General features: G+C 39.4%; 1 protein-coding gene across 1 annotated transcript in view; it reads left to right on the top strand.

Annotated features, from left to right (window-relative positions):
- MOCOS (molybdenum cofactor sulfurase) overlaps positions 1–20,217 on the top strand; it is a 226,509-nt gene that overhangs the window by 127,788 nt on the left and 78,504 nt on the right. Inside the window, exon 5 of the mRNA XM_050892742.1 lies at positions 800–876. Coding sequence (XP_050748699.1) covers positions 800–876 — 77 coding nt within the window. The remainder of the gene's footprint in view (positions 1–799; positions 877–20,217) is intronic.

Here is a 20,217-nt window from a genome sequence, read left to right on the forward strand (position 1 = left end):
ATCACTCCTTAAAACTTCTTGTGGACTGCAGTGTGCACAAAGCCTAAATAAAACATATTTTGATGCTTAATATGCTGTCCTTTCTGCCCCCCTTGAAATTCTCTTGGGCACCACTTCCTTAGTACATCCCCACCTTGGAGCTGCACTTATCCTTCTGAACTGTGGGAATGGCTGCAGTAGTTCATCAAATCCAGCATTTTTGTTTCCATTTGATATTTCCTTTAAAAGACGTTGGTAGAGGATTCACCTTTTCCCCCACCCTTGTATAGTGCTCTTGTTATAGGTCAGTTATTTTTAATTCCCAGGAGGAGCACGTGGAGGGAGATTTTTTAGTGACCTTCCTCTTTGCTCCAGGTAAGGAGGGTCTCTTCTTGCCTTCTAACTCAACTATATTCATTGTAATCACTTGGGGGGGCAGGGGGGGCAAACACAAAGTCTCCACCTGTCTCCTCACCTATTCCCGACGTTGTCAGAAGGTAACTTAGGACCTTGTGACATTAGCTTATAAGACATAACTGTTACCTGTTACTTTAAAAATCCAAAACCCACAAGTAGCCCACGCAGGGGAAAATATAACTTTCTATGTGCAAGCAACTGTTCATATGAACCTCTATAGCTTTGAAGAATATATTTTTGCTTCACAGGACACTACAAGACTGGAAGATGAATCCCTAAGGGAAGAGTTCCCACTCTGCAAGTTAGATTCACTGAGTATAAAATAATAACTCTCAAAATAGATTTAAAGTCTGTACAGTAGCTGCATGATTTGTTTACTGTGGTCATTTATTCCATTCTTTAGGTTTGAAGATGGCACAGTCTCTTTTCTTGATATCATTGCTGTGAAACATGGATTTGATGTTCTGGAAAAACTCACAGGTCAGTTAACATAACTCTAATACTGAAGAGTGAAGTTCCAGATTTATACTCAGGGCACAAGTCTGATCATATTTCCTGTGGCTGTAGCTTAATTTTCCTTTCTAGATTTACTATGCATGTTCATCAGTGTGAAGATCAGACTTCAGTGTAACCGGTTCATTCACGTCTTACATACTGGATTATTCCAGCCTGGTTTGGAAAAGAAAGTATCCAGACTGTTCTCAGCAAATACACACTCAAGACTTGAGTACATCGAGCACATCTAGTCTGCCTCACACTCACAAAGATGCAATAGGAAAGTAACAGTAGAAAGCAGATGAGTGGCTCCCACTGTTTGAGTATCTTTGAAGCCGTTAACGTGGAGCTAACGCAGAAGTCTCAAAAAAACCTTTGAGCTGATCTTCAAGCCAGAAGCTCTATGTGAAGGGTGACACTCATGTGGCTTGTTGACTCCAGGATAGCCTGCTTCTTGTCTGGCTCAGCACCCCAAATGCACAACCTCTCTGTGATTGCTGCCGTGGGTCAGTGATTCTCCTGAAAGGTGCAGGAGATGACAGCTGGCCAGGGAAGCCTGCACCACTGGCTGTGCAGGAGACTTGCACCATGGCATGCTTCCACATGTGGAGTGTGCCAGGTTAACAAAGTATGGTCCTGAAATATGTGTTTCATATTCAGGTGTGTGCACAGTTAATGTCTAATGTCTGAACCTCCCTTCTCCAGTGCACTCTTTGGTTTCCTATAGAAAGGCATAAAGTGCATCATGATGTAAAAGAGGCCTGAGTCCAGAGAGACACTGACTATGTATTTTTCAGGCTGGTATAATTTCAGCTAGTGTCTGTGGAGGTTTATTGTCAGGATTTATCTGAAGGATTCTAGTTTCTTCTTCCTCGAAGAGCAAGACTTTTGTGAGGAGTATTCTGTCAGATGCTTGAGGTCTTGCTTATGTGGAAATCAATAGCAGAGTTTTCATCCACTTCGATAGGACTCTGACTGAGCCCCAACAAGTAAGGATGTTTTGCTTTATGATGCTCTGTGTGGAGACCAGGGATCAGAAACTAGCCTTTAGTGTATGTTCTTGTACTATAAAATGCTTCTGAAAAATGTGCAATCTTAAACAAACACGTTCCCTTGTAAAGAGGGCTAACTGCTTTGGATTAATGTGTAGGAGCATTGCCTGCCATAAGGGGAGAGCTGATGATAGCATCTCCTCCACTGCATTTCTCATCCATCTAAACCTCGTATTGGTACCTATTTCAGCTAAACAATTGAAAAATCACATAATACTAGACTGAGGGGAATACTTAGCCCTGAACCTGAATAAAGTGGATATCAGTGGATGAAAGGGTAGAATAGAGACATGAATAAATAGTATGTTGAGACCTTTCAGGTGCCAAAAAGGCCAAAAATGTGAATGTGGCTTCAAATTTTCACACTTATAATCCCCTCATAAAAAATGAAAAATAAAAATTTTGGAATATTTCTATTTTCAATTTAAAAATTTTTCCACAGTGCTAAAATGTAGAAAGGTAAAGATGAGAAAAATATAGGCTGAAAGAGTAAACAAGAAGAAAACTATACTGAGGAGAAATTTGAAAAATTAAATAAAAAATGGTTTTGACAAATATTTGAATTTTAAAACTTCTGCACTGCTGGTGTAGCCTAGGTACTTTGGTGGTCTCTGGTCAAATTCTGGAGTGGCACACTGAAAAGCAGAAGCACCAGCACTGCCTCTTTACGTCTACAAGAGACCAGAGTAACTTACAGGAATCCATAGTGGAAGAAGAAATTGAATTCTGTAAAGGATTTTAATCACCACATGATCCAAGAATTTTCCGCAAAGTCAGGCTAGTCCTACACCATTATCCGTGACCCAAGATGAATTAAGCTTGTGTTCCATATAAGTAGGAACTTTCAACATCTTCCTTCATGCTAAAACTTATGTGATTATGCTTCTGTGTATGTGCATGTAAGTACAAAAATTTCCAAGTGGTGTGTTTTTTTAATTAGAATTTAATCATACAGGAGAGAAATCAAACAAGCACCATGCAAAGGTGATAGCAGAACGTGGTGCGGCTATGGTCATGTTTGGGTTTTTCCGTCGTAAAATGCATTTTGTGTGCCCACTTTTCGAAGCTTATGTGAAGGGTGACTGCAGTGCTCCAGCTTCCTCAGCCCCGTCACGTCTCTGTTGGCCCTTCTGTGTTGGCTGTGAGAGCAAGGCTGCCTGGGGACCTGCGGTGTAGCACCACAGCCTATGAAGCAGTACGTGCTGTCCAAAGCAGTTTGTTTACTTTTCCAAACGTTTAGCTCTTCAATTTGTATAGGCATTGAAGGTGTCTGTGCCTGGCACAACTGATGCAACAAGAGATTCCATGCTTTGCAATTGCCGTTTTCCTCTCACCATCCTTTTCTCCTTTGCACATGATGGAGAACACTGGAGTTTTGCAGGTTATTTAATTTCTGTCAAAGGTCCACTGTTCCTTTTGAACAGAGATTATTGGCATTTGTGTGTATACAACAAAGCCATTGCATGCTGTAGAAACACTTCATAATCCAGAAGGACTGCAGATTTGTTTTAAGCCACTTTATACACATTTCTTCCACTTCAACTGTCAGAGTTTTCAGTGGCAAAATGCACTGTCAGATGTGAACCACTTCTGAATCTCACTTTGCTGGAGCTCCTGGAATACTTGCTTTGCACTCCCCAACACAAACAATGATTCTCATTCTGGGTTGGAAATAGCCTGGAGTAGAAACAAGCAAAATAAACAAAGTATTGTTGTTATTAATTGTGACCTGTGTAATAAAAGCACTGATGAAGTTCTTTTGGGATGTACTGTAGCTGGATTGTACCAGTGTAATTATTGAAGATGAGGAGAGAGATCACTAGTGGAAGGTAAATCAGAGTTTCAGCTTTAGGCAGTGTTGTGAAAAATAGAGATCTGTTTCTGAGTCTGATATCATCTGACTAAATCCTTGACCTGTCTCAACTTCCATTTAACAACAAGGCATATTTCGTGCCAGAGTTACATCATGATGTGTGTGTGTATTTAAGCCATTTTCAGAAGTCTTGTGTCTGTATGATTTTAAAATCTAATCTTAGCTGATATGTATTTTTATTAGTAGATTTTTGTCAGTTTTACAAATGAAATTAAGGTACATCATTTGCAATTGTTATAAGGAGTACTTTAATTATAATGTCTGTTCAGGAAACATTAATTCTCTTCACAAGAAAATATAATATGTATTGGAAGAAATTTTAAAATGCAGACTAAGTCTCCTAAGGATGAGGAATTGAAAGTAATTTTTAAATTCACTGGATGCTTGATTGGTTGTTGGAGAGTAAGGATTGTGTTGGCTTTCATAAAGGCAATTATATCACACAACAGCCAAAGCAAAATACAGTGCAGGATGCTAAATGGTGAGGCTAACTTTGATTTTTAACTTGGTCTTTGGGACTTTTGAGTTGTGTTTTGCCCTGTAGTAATTTTTACCATCTCTGGTACATCCAGGACTGGTTGCAGCCAGTGATGGGACGTTGGGCAGTCTGCATTTAGCGATACTGCACAGATTCTCATGTGTGTTGTGTTTAAACACTTAGGGTTATGCAAGTCATTCAGTTTAGGGCCAGAAAAGAATTTTCTCCTCAGTCAGATTGGCAGGGATTACAGGGATTTATTCTCCAGTATGGAGATTGTGACTTCATCCTGCCATTGTCTGGGCACGTCACCTAAACTTGGACCATGGGTGTGATGTTTGTGAATTTTACTGCTTTCATCCTTGGTGCTGCTTCATTCATAATTTTAATGGATTTGGGGTTTTTCTTTTAAAAATCGTAAGATTAAAGATGGTATTAATACATCTGTTCTGGCTTCTGATATATAGGTGTGTTGGAAGTGGATGCTCCATTTGGCTGACATTTATGAAGTTCTTCAGTTTGGGGGGAAATTCTTCCCTTGGTTTAAGAGAGAGTATGAATCATTGATGAAATTTTCACTTTCTCTATTCCCATCATTTGCCACAAGATGAACTTAACGTAAAAGAAACACGGGCAATTTGTACTAATATCTTCACCTCACTGCTTATAATTAAAACCTTCTCTAACTGTACTTGAGAGAGAGTTATGGGTGGTTGGGTTTTTTTTTTTCTGAGAAAAAATGTTTGACGAGTTGACAGTAGGGAGAAGATGCTACATCCACACTCTAAATAGGAAAATCTGGATACACTAAAGAGAAGGCATTTTAAATTCTGGCATCAGGAAGAAAAGTTTGACTTCTAAATGTGAGGGGAGTGCGTAAGAGCTTAAAATCCAAAGGTATTCTGATTCCCAGATAATGACACTACTGGTATGTCAAAAGATGAAAATCTCTCCTCTCCTTTCATGGACAGTGAAGTGACTGTTTCTGTTTTTAAATTTCTATCCCAAGATGAACTTGGTTTAGAGAACAAACTAGAAAGTTATTTATTTACTTCTAACAGCTCTTGCTGCTAGCACGTTACGTCAGTCCAGGTTTTCCTAGCTTTCTTTTGTGACTTGACTAATGCAAACTAGACGTCATTTGTACCCTTGAAAGCAGAGCAGAACAGCTACAGCATGATTTGAGAAGCTTTGAAAAAGTGAGTTACCAGCAGAAATCCTGCCAAGGCTGCCTTTGCAGAGTTTAATCTGTGTACAAGGTTTCTTTCTGGAAATAAAAACTGCTTTTATGTTTTGCGGTTTTTTAATATGCATTTGCTAATACTGATGTGGATTACGTTCACAAACTGCCTAATCAGTGAAGAGGCCTAGGAAAGGACCAAAAATGTCAGAGCCATTCCTCAACCCTGTAGAGATAACACAGGAAGAGGTAGTACTGCACATAAATGTTTTGAGTGTTTTTGCATAATACAGCTAGAGAGAAAAATATGCTTCTTAGGAACTAAAAGAAGGGGGAAATGTCTTTATTATAAGCTGAGCTGATGAAGAAAAAGTGCATGTAGCACAGCTGACAGAAAATATACTCTTGGCAAGAGATAATTGTTCTGTGTTCAGACGAAAGAGTTAGCAAGACTTCTGCGGTGAAGGCATTTGATAGCATCCAGTGTTATTACAGGGGAGAGATTTGCAGCAGAATCTTTTCTTGCTTGGGAGACTTCTGGAAAGAGGAAGCTGGGGCAGCTAATAACTGGGGGATCCCCGCAGGTGCTCTTGCATTGGCTGTGGCCTGCTGAGGCAAGAAATGGCAGGGAGCGTCAGTGTCCAACACTGACAGGCTTCTCACTCGTCCAGTGATAACTGAGCTCTTGAGGTTTGCACCTACTGAGAACTTCTCCTTTGGCAGGGCTGTGTACATTGCAGGTCCTGAATATTAAAGAATACAAGGAGAACCTTAAGGCAATTTTGGTTTGGGGGGCATTATGTGTTTCCGCATGAAAGGATGCTGGAGTCACTGATCTCATTTTTCTCACCGAGGAAGCCTTAACCCCACCCCGCTGGCAGCAGAAGAGTCTCTTGTATGCCAGTTAGTGTGGCCTGTGACTGCCTTTCCTCTTCCATCCTTCTTTATGTGTCTAGTTTAATCCCTAGATGAAGAAGAGATTAGTCACAAGTAGTGGTTGTCCTACTAGTTACACTTCCATATTGTAGATCAGGAATTACTTCTGAAGTTATTGGAACCTGCAATAATTAAGATCACACTATGCACTTTGCTTTTTGGTATGATTTGTACACCTTCATCTAACTGTTGGTTAAATCATTACAGAAAAAACAAAGCAAACCAAACCAACCAGACATGGGGAAGAAACAGGAAGAACAGCATTTGCATGGGGAATATGGCATCTGCTGAACATGTTAGTATCCTGAGTTATATTGTGTTGTGGGTCACAGTGTTGACTTTACTAAAGCCAGCAGAAATGCCAAAGAGCCAGTGAATTTAAAAGAACTATTGTTCTGGATCCTGAGGAGCGGCAAACTGCACTCCTACCCTGGTCGTTCCCAAATACAGGCTTTAAGACAGGAGTATGGTCATTAGTTGCACATTCTTGTCTGTTTTGTGTCTCTGCTAATCCTTTTTCCCCAACGCTGATTGGTAACATAAAAATGTGGACATCCCCATTGAGCTGGTGTAGCTATAAATCAGAGTTGTTAATGAGCTGATAAGACTAGAGTTTGTCCATGTGTTAGTTGTTCAATTTCTTCGAGATAGTGGGTGGTGATCTAACAAGAATGATAAAATCCTGGGCCTGCTCTCTCTCACTGAAATCAGGAGAGGTATATAGTAGTATACAACCAGGAAAGCAAAATGGGAGAATATTTAATAAACTGCAGTGATTAATCTATTTCTATATCTTCTCTATTTATTTAGTCCAAAATAAGCCATTGTGTTCCTAACCAAAGAGATTGACTTTTTTTACAGTAGTACAGCAACTGACGAAGCAATCAGTATGTGTTTTTTATTGCATTGTATGTGAATCCTGTTTATCCCTGACTTACTTAAACTGTGGAGCCTCATTCCTATTCAGATCATCCATTGAACAAGGTTTTACTAATGTGAACACCAGCTGTACAGTCTAAATTTCTTGTAATTCTGTGTACCTTACAGCACGTGGGATAATGTAAGAAAGGTGGTTTTTCTGCCTTACATCAGATGGTTGCTGTGAAACTAAGCCCTCACCTACTGATGAATCAGAACATCTACAGAGTAATTACCTGCACTTGTTCACTGTCAGGTTTGCAACAAGAGATTGCGTTTCACTGTGAGGACCTCATCTGTGTGGACACTCTTACGAATGCTTCCATTGAAGTTAATGGGGCCATGAAAAGAAGGCTAATGTAATGGCCAGGGAGCTAGATGAGGACTTGGGAGACTTGAGTTCCTTTCCTCAGCCATGAAATTTACTTAACTTTTATTAAAGCATGTAGGTACTACTCTTCAGGGGAGCAGGGAGTTAGGTAACTAAATGTGTTTCCAGGTCTGCATTTAATCTCTGGGTGGGATTTTTCTTATGTTGCTGTCAGCACCTACGTCTGAGGTGGCCATTTAGATTCCCATTGCAATCAGTGGAACAGACAGTGCTTCACCAGCTTAATCCCTCTGACCTTTTTTTGAAATTTAGGACAAGAGAAGTTACAGCCAGCAATACCAATTCTTCTCATTGTCTATTAAGGGAGCTTAGATGATTAGCTTAGTGTGGTATAGGACGTTTCTTTACTTTTACATAACTTTCCTGCTGATGATCCCTTTGGGACTAGAAAGCTGAACTGTCAGATTAGTTGAGGTGGACATAGTGTTTTGGGTTTTTTACCTTCCCTTAGATCTGCAGCTTCTGTTGGGCAGGGCAGGTTCTACATTTCTCGTGGTTGAAGTAAACCAGTAAAGCAGAACAGAGAATGCACTGGAAGAACCCCAAGGAGGGTGAAGGCTCAGCGTGAGGTTTTCTGTTTGTGAAACCCTCATCTGTCTATTACTCTATGAGTGATTTCTGATTTGTGACATACATTTCATGCTTCAAATCCAAGATGTTGCTTTCTCTGAGAGTGAAAGCAGTTTGTCTGTCAGCAGACAAACTATCTTGCACAGGCAAAAAAATGTCTGTCTCCAGGGTGAGAATGTCCCTGTTATGGTTAAAACAGTCAAAAAGATGTCTTATATAAAGAGTGTGTATGTACAGCTGACTTCAGAAATCTGTGATCATTTTCATTTTCAAATGACTGGTTAAAGCGGATTAGGAGGAAAGAAAGCTCAGTTGGTTCTTTTGCATCAAAAGAAGCTGGTTTTGGGACTGTGGTTAATTTATTAGGAAAGACATGCTCAACTGAGCACACATTTGCTAATGGCTGTAGATGAAATTAAAACAATTAAAGAATCAGTATTACAAAATGAGCAAGTAGGTGCGGCAGTCTTGTGCAACTGTCTGGAAGTACAGCCAAGCACATGTAATTTATTTGGAAGGCAAGTTTAAATTAATGGATGGGGCCTACCTTTTTTACTGTAGATACAGAATCTGTTCCCAGTTCTGCCTGATCTAGCATTGTGAAATCTGTCACTTTCAATAAATAAAGTGGGAGAAATTGTTGTAGCCTACGTCAAGAGAGAATGGGTGTAAGACCCAGTCTTCAATAAAGGCCATAGGAATATTAACAGCAGTCAAGAGTAATGAAACTCTGATCCCCTGGTTCCTACACTGATCGAGCATTGCCTACACATGGCCGAAGGATATCTTGGAGAAGAAATACTTTCTGTCTGTAATACCTTTCTCCCTAGATCATTTTCTGTGTCAGATATAGTTAGGATCTGAAGGAATTGTCATTTTTACTACAAAGTTGTCATTATCGTTGCTAAGAGACAGATATAAATTCCTGTGGGACTGTATTTTTCAAAGAAGAACAGAAGTGAGGGCTTTTAGATTTGGGTGCAGACCTTCCAAAGACTTTTTGATGCCTAAGTCGATTGATTAGGTTAGGGTCCTTGTTATTCTTGGAATACCCTTTTAAAATAGGAAAAAAAAAAAGTCTTGTTCAGTTGTTTTCTTAAAACTTGTATAAGAAATACTCTAGAATTGTGTCTGTATAGTTCTAGCTAAAACCCAGAACTGAAAGGGAAATGGAAAATAAAATTACACATAAATTAATTCCATTACATTTTAAACAATGTAATATATTGGTAATTATTTTTTGCCACATCTTGATATACTAACAAGGAAATAAAATGTTACCTTGTGGATACTAATTTCCTTGACTGATAGATGAACAGTTTTCTTACCAACATGCACCTGGAAAATGAGCCTTGACAGGGCGGTGAAATAAACTAGAGCACACTGTGATTAGAGAAGGGATCAATATTTTGTCATTTGCGGAATAAGGTCTGGCTGGCATTAGGGGTGTGCACTTCAGCCATCCCTCAGCAGATCTCAGGGTCCCATTCTAGTGTGTGCTGGTTACTGTGGCAAGGATTACCTTATTTCGTTTATTACATTTTTAATTTCCTAGCTAACTGGATCCAGCTGTTTCAGCCCTTCATGCAACACAGAGATTTTATGCTAAATCCAAAGGGGCTAAATTAAAGCGAAAGGAAATTTGCATATTGTGTAAAACTCTACTTGTTCAGCAGATCCAGATTATATGGTGCTAATCACAAACACTAGATAGAGTAAATCCTCTTGAAGTCACCCTGGGGTTAAGTCAAATGCTTTACAGTCTTTGACACATATCCATGAAATATGTAATCAAGTCTGTTTGACGTCTTCTCCTAATTACGTGTGAGTATTTTAAGCAGATGCTTTTCCAGCTGATCTGCGCCTTTTGAGATCTTTTTTTCATTATTAATCAGAAAATCACGCTGTATGTTAACGGCAAGTGCCAATTATGAGAAACTAATATTAGTTTCTTTGCTTAGAAGCTGTGCTTTTGCAAATAAGACCATTGCCAAATAACATATAGATGTAAAGAAAATGTAAGAACCCCTGAATGTTATCCATCAGGGGCATAATTATTCTACCATGTACTGCACTATTTCAGCCTAAAACTAAAATTTATTCTTCCACATACTGATTTTTTAGTTTGAAGAGAAATATTAAGTAAAGAAAGTTCGCTATTGGAAGTAGAAATGGACTGCTTGTTTTCACAAAAGTTAGAACTTAAATCATAAAAATATTTTTTCCCCCAAGACTCTACATTCGTAACTTCTGTCAAGAATATTAATGCATAAGCTTAGCCTTCCGTGAATTCTTCTTACTCCGTGAGATAGTATCAGGAGACAAAATTAATATTTAATTAACTTGGGAGTCACTGAGTTTTAAGTAAACCCCATTTTTATTGTGACTATGTAGGAATAGTCTTCAGAAATTGCTAGTGACCTAGTTGGTTTTACCCCTACTCTTCAGCTGAAGGATGCAAACTGCCACTTGCATTTTGCTGAAGTTTCAAACTGAGTATGTTCCCTTCACTGTGTTTAGCAGAGACATCTACTGGCAAAATGTTAAGTAGCATTCTCTTCCTCAGGTCCTACAATGCCATTTCTTACACCTCTGAAGGGAGACCTGCTAATATAGAAATGAGTACTTCGAAGCTTTTAGACTCACTGGAGCATTAAATCTATTATTTGGGAAGAAGCATTAAGTAGTATATCAACAGATACAAAATTAATAAAGGCAAAATAAAATTTTCCTGTTGTCTTGCTAAGGTTACTTCCTGTTGAACTACTACACTACTTGTAGCGGAGATGTGCATATCAGAGAAGAAGAGAATAAAGGAGTTTATGATCCGTTGTAGATGAACAGGACTAATTGCAAATCATGTAATAATCGTAGTTAGTCCCCACTGATTTTGATTCAGTCAATATAGAATGGAAAGAGAAATTACAGGATATAATCAGAAGAGCTATTCCACCTACAGTGGCTGGTTTCACGTCTAATGCTTGCTCCACACTCACAGTTTATTTTTTCGATAAGCATCTGCCTCAGCTGTCACCTTTGCCGAGTTTTTAATGGCTCTCAATAGGGCTGTTCTAGATATGGTTTCAACAATTGTATGCTAGCTGCTGTAGTTGCGTTTTAAACACTTAGAGGCTGTCAGTGGTGGAATGAGCAAATGCCTGGTGCTCGCACAGACGGAGATACCAGCAAGTCCCCCTTGGGCTCAGGCCCTGGAGGAACCCACGGGAGTCCACCCGACAGCCCTGCCTCTTCTTCTCCGGTCCAGCCTTGCTGCCCTCCCTGGAGACACCCACGTACCTTGGGGTGGGCGTAGCCTTGCGGAGGTGGAAAAGCAGAACTGAAAGAACACAGATTATTAGATCCCCCTGACAAAAGGTCATTAAATATTTAAAAATCAGTCTTTGCATTTTTGGGTAACCTGTGTATTCAAGACACTAAGAAGCATGGTCCACTAAGAAATATGCCCACCTAGTTGCAGTGGGCATATTTTCTCACAATTGCTACTAGTAAAATATATTTTAAAAAGCACCTGTCTTCTAACGTTTGTTTTTCAAGGGACAGTTGAATCATTTTAAAAGAGATGAGTCCCTCTTATAAGAGGCCTGCTACAGCAGTGAAATTTTTCAGATCGACTTTATTCAAGTAAAATGTCACTATTCTCTGAAGTAAATGTTCACTGAACCTATTTTGATCAGTTCATGTGCTACGTTCCTAAAAGTATTCAGTTTGGTTTACTCTAGGTTTATATGCATTTGTAATGGCCATTTCAGGTCTGTTATGCTTTCAGGTCTATGTTTGCATGTCAGCCAAACTCCAGATGTAAGATCCACACATCTGCTCACCCATATCACATCCCCTATTCCCCCATTTTCATCCACATCCTAATTTCCATGAAAAGAAGACTTCATTGGGCAAAGGATGTCCACTTCTGAGCTGCTTTAATTGCAAATGTTGCAGTTCTATGACAGCTGGAAAAATATTTCTGTAAGTTTTTCCTCTGCTCCTCCTTTCTCCTCCTCTCCTTTCTCCTTTCTTTTTTTCTTTTTATCTTTTTACTTTAAAGAGCTTACAAGTATTTTATTAAAGCGTCTTACAAATTGTGCTCTACTATACTGAATTTAATACAAAGCTTTTAAACTGGTTGGTTTCACTTTGTGTTGCTTATGGTCTTTTAGCATGAGTGTGTTGTCTCAAGTTGATGCTAGAATTTCCTTTTTATTACTGTTTTGACCAAGAATTGCTACTTTTGGTATTTTATTCACATTATTAATTGAAACCCCCGGACACTAAAATTTCTGCCTAGTTTCTCCTTTAAAGTGTAAACTTCCAAATCAGCTTGAACTTTGGCTACCTTCCTACTGAATGCTTCATAAGATTTTAAGGCAGTCATAAAAATCAATTTATTTTGTAAGTATTAGGCTTATGTCAACGATATTCTCACAAGTACCAACAAAAAATGGTGCTGAGCAGGAAAAATTCTGCCATAAGATAGTATTTGAATAAAAGATACATTTAACTTTATAAATTGAAGGTACAGAGATGTAATAAAAAATTCTTGGGTTATCCAGTCCATGAAAAAAATTGATACTCTCTTAAAAAATAAGAACTGAATGAGCAGATTTCTAATTTTAATGGATTTTATCATTAATAGTACAAATCACAGGGATTTAGGGAGATAAGATTGCCGACACAAATTTTCTCAGCTTAACTACATCAGTCAGAGGACTTCATTTTTTACAGTAGAGCGATGTTGGCAGAAGGTCTGCTCAGTTGTATGTAGTTATTTCACTAAGCAAACTAGGTTGAGCTATCATCACAAGAGCTGGTGTAAACCCTCTTTATGTTAGAATGATTTTGATACCATAACCACACTGGCAAAACCTTTAAGGAATAAAAAGCTATTCACTCCTCAGTGTCTAGCAGCACAATTCTATATTTCAAGCATGATGTTCCAAGTCAGTGTAAAATAAGGTGAAAATGCCACACTTCTGACATGGCAGCATACTACACCCCTTTTCTAACAACCTAAATAATTACAGCACTGTGCAAGGCAACCAATATTCATGATCCTGTGGGGAGTCCTCACCCGGTATAAACTGTCAGTTTATTGATGTCAGTGGAGGTAAGACAGTTGACACCACCTGCCCCTAAATCTTTGGCCAAGATCATGGAGATGCTGTTTGAAAAGCTGCCATTTGTAGGTGGGTTTGAGAAGTATCTTCAGAGTACTGACCCCTAACAATTGAGCTAGTTTCAGTCCTTGGACATGGCTAGGAGTTCACACCATAAAAGAACTTCATCCCAGAAATTAAAGGGCAAGGCTGGGGATCAAAATTATTGAGCTGGTTTTATTTATATAAATAAATTTTCATAAATTTTGGCAACACTCTGGAGTGGTATGATTTTCTTTCCGTACTGTATAAATAAAAATCAGAGCAAATTGATTCTAGATGAGTGCGCAGATGACAGAGTAGGTTGGATGCTCACAGTTATGTTGTGTTAGAGCCTGTTTTGGGACAGAGGAGGATGTCTGTTTTGAAAGGTTTCTTTTTCAATAAAGATCCCATAATCACAACAATATTTTATTTTCCTTCTTGTGACTATATGCTAAGGAGTGAAACTCAGCTTCTAACTAGTAGAGAGCCTGGGCCCAAGTGTAAGTTATTTTCTTAAAATATACCAAAAATTATGTTATGTGGGTGGCTGAAAGCAACAGGCCAGTGCCTTTTCAAAGTGCTTCCAGACACCTGTTTTTAATTTCTTACATTTATTTTTCCCTTTTTCCTCTTCACATTAGTGGCAGGTTTTTTTGTTGTTGTTTTTTGGAAACTAGGATCGTCTCTGTTCATGGAGGTGTTTTCAACTATTTTTTCATTTAGATTTCATTTAGAACAAGTATCATTAGATTTTTTGTTGTAATTTCTTTATTCTCCGCTGTCTTTTTTGATTTGGTATGAGAATATCTACTTTTTATTCTTATTTTGAGATAAATAAGTTGATCTTCTAGAGGGACATGAAACTCAGTTAGATTTCACTTAGGCTCTGGTTCACAAGTTCTGCTAATTCACCATCATCACTGCTGATTAAGTGATTAAGAGATTTCCATTTCCAGACATCCACCCCAAATCTTGGCCAGAGTTGATGCCTAGAGGCTGAGTAGTCAGTGTACCGACTTCTGAGCTCTGGCAGTTGGCAGCCCAACCTACTAACCTAAGTTTTGTCTGCCTCTGCCTCCATAAATAAAAATCGTGAAATGCTGTGGCTGAATGTTTGAATTCACAATCCTTGTTAGGGCTATGGGTGACAGTTACAGAGTTTGCCACTTCTGGCTTACAGCCTCTTCTATACCCAGTGTGTTGTGTAGTCTGACAGAATCTGCTAAGCAGAGGCTTGAATTTCATATCAATATAATCTAAAAAACATGAGTTAGGTCCAAAGGTATTTGAGACATAAAATCTCTCATAATTTTATATTAAGATGATATGAGTGGAGAACAGAAGCTGCATGGACTATCTTGGAGAATAATGTAGAAAATACTCAAGTGCCACCCTGTAAATCAGCTGTTTCTTATAATCCCAAATATGTAATGCAGTCCTGATACCTCATCACACAAGTACATCCACAGAATTGGAGGGTGCTCAGCGGTGAGTAGCAGCACAAAAGAGTGCTCACATGAACGGAGACTAAAATAATCAATGGCATCCTTTAGGGATGTGTCTCTACTTATCAAAAAAAATTGGATGCTTGTGTGGATTTAAAACCCTGCTTAGCAGAACACAAAATGTGTTTTTTCCCCAATATGTTTGGTTTTGCAGTGTTTGCCGTTTTTAAAGCATTCCCATAGTGCCTCCTGTTCCTGCTGTTCCACAGGGCCTTTGCTATTCTTAGAAGCAAGTCACCAGGGGAATTAAACCAGTGTTCAAGAAAGGGGGGGAAAAAACAGTAAAAGAAACTGGGAGGACAATCCAATTGTTCCTATGCCGCTTGATTCAATAAGAACAAAAACTTTAAAAGGATTTGGGGGTTGCAAGCTGCTATCGTACTGACTAATTTACCATGCATGCAAAAGATCAATGAGGGGGCCTTGAGCTAGCCAACATGCACTGTTGATCTGGGCAGTAGAACTGCTGGGTACATCCCATTATTAAGGAAAACAATGAAGTTCAAACTCCAGAATATCTTTTTCTTGATGTGTGTAATTCATGTGGATGTTTGGATTGTGCTAGTTTAATTGTGAGAAGCGTAATGCAAAGATAATGATTACCCAGTCAAATGGGTTGACATGTTTCTATTAATCACTCTCATTAAATTATTAAGCCACTTATCTATCTTTAGCACTAATACGCACTACATGACTAGTGGACGTTACATTGATAACAACTCTAGAAGGAATTTTTACCCTTTTCAAGAAATATCAGTGTCGTGGTTGAACCCCAGCCGGCAGCTAAGCACCATGCAGCTGCTCGCTCACTCCTCCCGCCCGCCCCCGGTGGGATGTGGAGGAGAATCAAAAAAAAAGTAAAACTCGTGGGTTGAGATAAAGACAGTTTAATAGGGAAAGCAAAAGCCCTGCATGCAAGCAAAGCAAAACAACAAATTCATTCGCCACTTCCCATCGGCAGGCAGGTGTTCAGCTATCTCCAGGAAAGCAGGGCTCCATCATGCGTAACGGTGACTTGGGAAGACAAACGCCATCACTCTGAACGTCGTCCCCCTTCCTTCTTCCTCCCCCAGCTTTATATACTGAGCATGATGTCCTATGGTATGGAATATCCCTTTGGTCAGTTGGGGCCAGCTGTCCTGGCTGTGTCCCCTCCCAACTTCTTGTGCACCCCCAGCCTCCTTGCTGGTGGGGTGGTGTGAGAAGCAGAAAAGGCCTTGACTCTGTGTAAGCACTGCTCAGCAGTAACTAAAACATCCCTGTGTTATCAACACTTTCCAGCACAAATCCAAAACATAGCCCCATACTAGCTACTATGAAGAAAATTAACTCTATCCCAGCCAAAACCAGCACAATCAGCTAAGCAAACTATACAGCTCTGCACATCCATCATACACTGATAATGCAAAAGGTTGAACCAGCCTCACTGTTACTTGAGCAACTATTTTCATTAAGGTGTGCAGGATCTGACCCAACTTCATGAGTTTTCTAGAACAAGCCATAACTTTTTCGTTACATTCTGAGATTTTTGCTCCTATAAAATAACATTTCTATATAGGTAATAGTATTGTGTGCAATTTGCAGCTGTGCTTTATCTTTTACACTGCAACAAGCTAAAATATAATGGATGATTTTCAAAGTCCTGGTTTTGACAGACCTGCAAATTATTTCACTCTCCAAGATGAAAGATCTCGAGTCATGCTGTAAGCATATGTATAGCATAAAGGGTTGTGAGAAGGGTATGTGGCTGGCTTCCTAAGTTGTGGTTGGAGAGAGCTGGGCAGCAGCATCTGTCACCAGCTAATCAGAGGATGAAAAGATCAGGCCAATGGCTGCATCCAGCACAGAAAGTTATAGAATGGGAAGAAGGAAGGTGATATGCTAAAATACTTACAAATGCAAGCCCAGTTGCAGGGCAGCATTACATGGGAGTTATTTGTATAGATCTCATGATGAGATTTGATACTTAGTGACTTGGATTTGCCAGGTCTGTGTTGAGCTCATGGACAAAATTATTATTTGCATTATGTCCTCCCCCACTAATTTATTTGTATAAATAAAAAAAATATCAAATCTTCCCACTTATTTCTGTGCCAGTATGTGAGACACTACTGGGAGGTGATGTCTTGTGGGGGCCTGTGTCTGCCACATGCTGTCCTATGGTGGGACTGAGCCTGAGGTATTGGGTCACAGCTGGGAAAGGTGCCCATGGTGTTGTACAGTTCAACAACCTCCTATTCACACTCTGAGCACAGGCACAACTGGTTTAGCAGAGCAGCTCTGTTTGGGGTGCAAGGCTGGGTGTTCTCCTGGGTTTCCATTTCCACCATGACTTTGTGTTCATGTTTTTTCCAAGTACAGAAAACAAGGGTTTCCTGCTAGTTAGTTGGTGGAAACATGATCAATGGGAGTTGCGGGATGGTATAACAAAGCAAAGGAGATTCTCAAGTGCTGCCAAATGGTCAGGGGGCAGGAAGTACGTCAGACATTCAGATTAGAAAACTGATGTTAAAAAGGGTAAGAGTAGAGGCAGCATTTTTTGTTTAGTTGTAGTTTTTGTTGGTTTTTTCAGCAAATTCCAGAGAAAAAACTTGCTGTGATTTGATGCTCACAAAATCTAAAAGCAGTGGGGGACACAATTAACATATCGCTGCGATTTGTGAGGTGAAACAAGAGATAAATTTGACTCATGGGTTTTAGTAGCCCGAAGATATTTTTATGTCATCCTTTCTTGTGCTTGTGATGTTTGATAATAGCTATACAGAATGAGATAAAGTGCGGTAAATTTTCTGCCAGTGCGGGAACTGCTAGAGGAAGTCTCAGGGAGAGAAGAGTATAACAACAGAGAAACAAAGGGCAAACAATGCCAAGGGCTAATAACTCCAGTAGACAACTCAAGCATGTGGTGTTTAGTATAAAGCATTGTAGGTAGAGCAGCTGCTGGATAGTATGAGGAATATCAAGACGGATCTGAATAAAGCCCAGAAGTGAAATCTGTTACTATTTCTCTGTGGTCTTATTTACAACATAAAGTCAGATCATCAACTGATGTAAAGTGGTTTATGGCCTAACAATATTAATGCAATTAGGACAGCTGACCACCGTTAGGAGTCTGTCCACTAAAGTCTACACCCATCCCGTAAAAACAAGACTGAATTCCCATTGTTGCATTAAGATTGCCTAGGCACCATGCATCATCCAAATGGCGAGCAGTGACTAAGCAATGTCGTGTTTTAATGAATATTCAAACGTAGATGCATCATTTTATTTCTGTTGACTTTTTAATTTTCTAATGCTTTTTCAAGGTCTGTGCTTTTGGGAGGGGGAGGGAGCCATTTGCTCTTAGAGGAAAAAAAGGCACATTGCCATTTCATTTCTTAGTAGAGGTTCATAATGCGATTACCAAAATGTGAATAACAATCAAATAATGTAGAGGCTTATTCCCTATGGATAGCAAAAATAAATTTCAGTCAAATGTTTCCGGCAGAAATCTCAAATTTGTCATGCAAAGTACTTCTCTGCATTCAAACATAATGTATTTATGTGAGTCAGAAACATCAAACATTAGGATAAATAGCCAGATTATAAGTACAGTCTGCTTATGAAATGATTGGAATAGAAGTGCAATTAATGAAACTGGCAGAATGGCTATGAAGCAGTGTTAATGCCTTGAGATTTAAAGAAAACATCCATATCTGCTTTACAACATGGGGTGGAGGAGACAGTTAAAGACTGCTTCCCATTCTCCCCTGTTAACAATCTGACTACCTTTTCGTTCTTTGTGACTTATATTTGTGTTAGAAGAGAATTAGGAGCAATTTTTACAAACTTCTCCTGAGCTCATATATAAAAGGGAACTGAGGCCTGGGACACCAAGGGGAAGAAAATTAAAAGATGGGCAACATCATCGATACTTTCCTTCTACTTCGAAGGCAGTGTAACACTACATACTTCTATGAAAAAAATCAGGAGTGGGGAAGGATAGTATGTGCCTATGTCTGACGAAAGTGCTGCTATGAACTCCTTATCCCAACTTTTGCAACTCTACTGACAGGTCAGAAGTGTTCTCTAAGTTGCTGCAGGTCTTACTTGCCCCCAGAGGAGCTGGTTGAGCAGTCGTAGCTTCTGTCTCCTCTTCTCACTTGCTTTCTCTGCATCCTCAAAAGGGAATGGATATAATCTGAGATACCTGGGTTGGATCTATAGATGTTTGTGAGAGGTTAGACAGAAGTGGCATAAAGCATGTGAACTGGCAGTTTTTAATAATTGTGTGGGTCCTGTGTATTTCTGGGGCTGAAGGGTACATGTTTGGGAAAAAGAACTGGAGTAAGCATCGACTGTGAGGTATATGAGCCCTCTGTACTGGTTTGTGTGCATGTGGTTCTTTACTGGGAAGATTTTGTGGAGATGTGCATCAGCAGTCTGCCATCAGTGGATTGTTCAGTGGATTTTGTCAGTTTTCTGTGTCCATCAGCTAGTGGTGATGGAATAAAACATTTAAATTTTGTAAGGACCTTGGAGGGCATGCCCCCGTAAAGGCTGCTGAGTGCAATGCCAGGCTCAGTCAGCATTGTCTGATGGCAGCGGCTGGCATTGCTTTTAAGCAGTGAGAAGTGCTGAGATTCAGCTGCCCCTTGCCAGGACCCCAGGACTACCTTTACAGAGAATTTGTTGTGGCTGTACTTACTGCTGCTTCTTTTTAGGTAATTTTAATTTTTAGTATCTCAGTGTGACTTGACTAGCAGTAGCAGAAATCTTTGGATTTACCATACTGTACTATTATGTTGCAGGTAAATTATAACACCCTGCTCCAAATAAATGTGGCAATTTAACCCAGTATTCACATCTTAATTGAGCCTGCTCAATGCCAAGGTATCACAATACTTTGAATATGTTATTACTTACTTCAGTAAGTGAATATATAAATAACAAACCTCAGGTTGGTTGGTGAGCTAGTGCAGGTGAAACCCAGGTCTGGATGACCTGTGCTTAGTACTGAGCTTAGGGCATATGAAAGTAAAAGAAGAACGGTAAAAATGGTATTAGGATATCTGTATGATAATTTTGAAGCTGTACAGGATTTATTACAACTTTTATAGCCTTGGAGCTAGCGTAGTTTATGTCCAGTTATCCATGGGCTACAGATCTTTATGAGAAGGGTTTTACTAGGAAACAGATATGTCATTCTGTCCACCGTAGGGGAGGATTCCTCTATAAAGGAAGAAACTTTATTAGTCTCAGATTTTTGTTTTCTTGACTTTAACTGA

Source organism: Gymnogyps californianus, chromosome 2 (assembly GCF_018139145.2).
Source record: "Gymnogyps californianus isolate 813 chromosome 2, ASM1813914v2, whole genome shotgun sequence".
Classification (NCBI taxonomy): domain Eukaryota; kingdom Metazoa; phylum Chordata; class Aves; order Accipitriformes; family Cathartidae; genus Gymnogyps; species Gymnogyps californianus.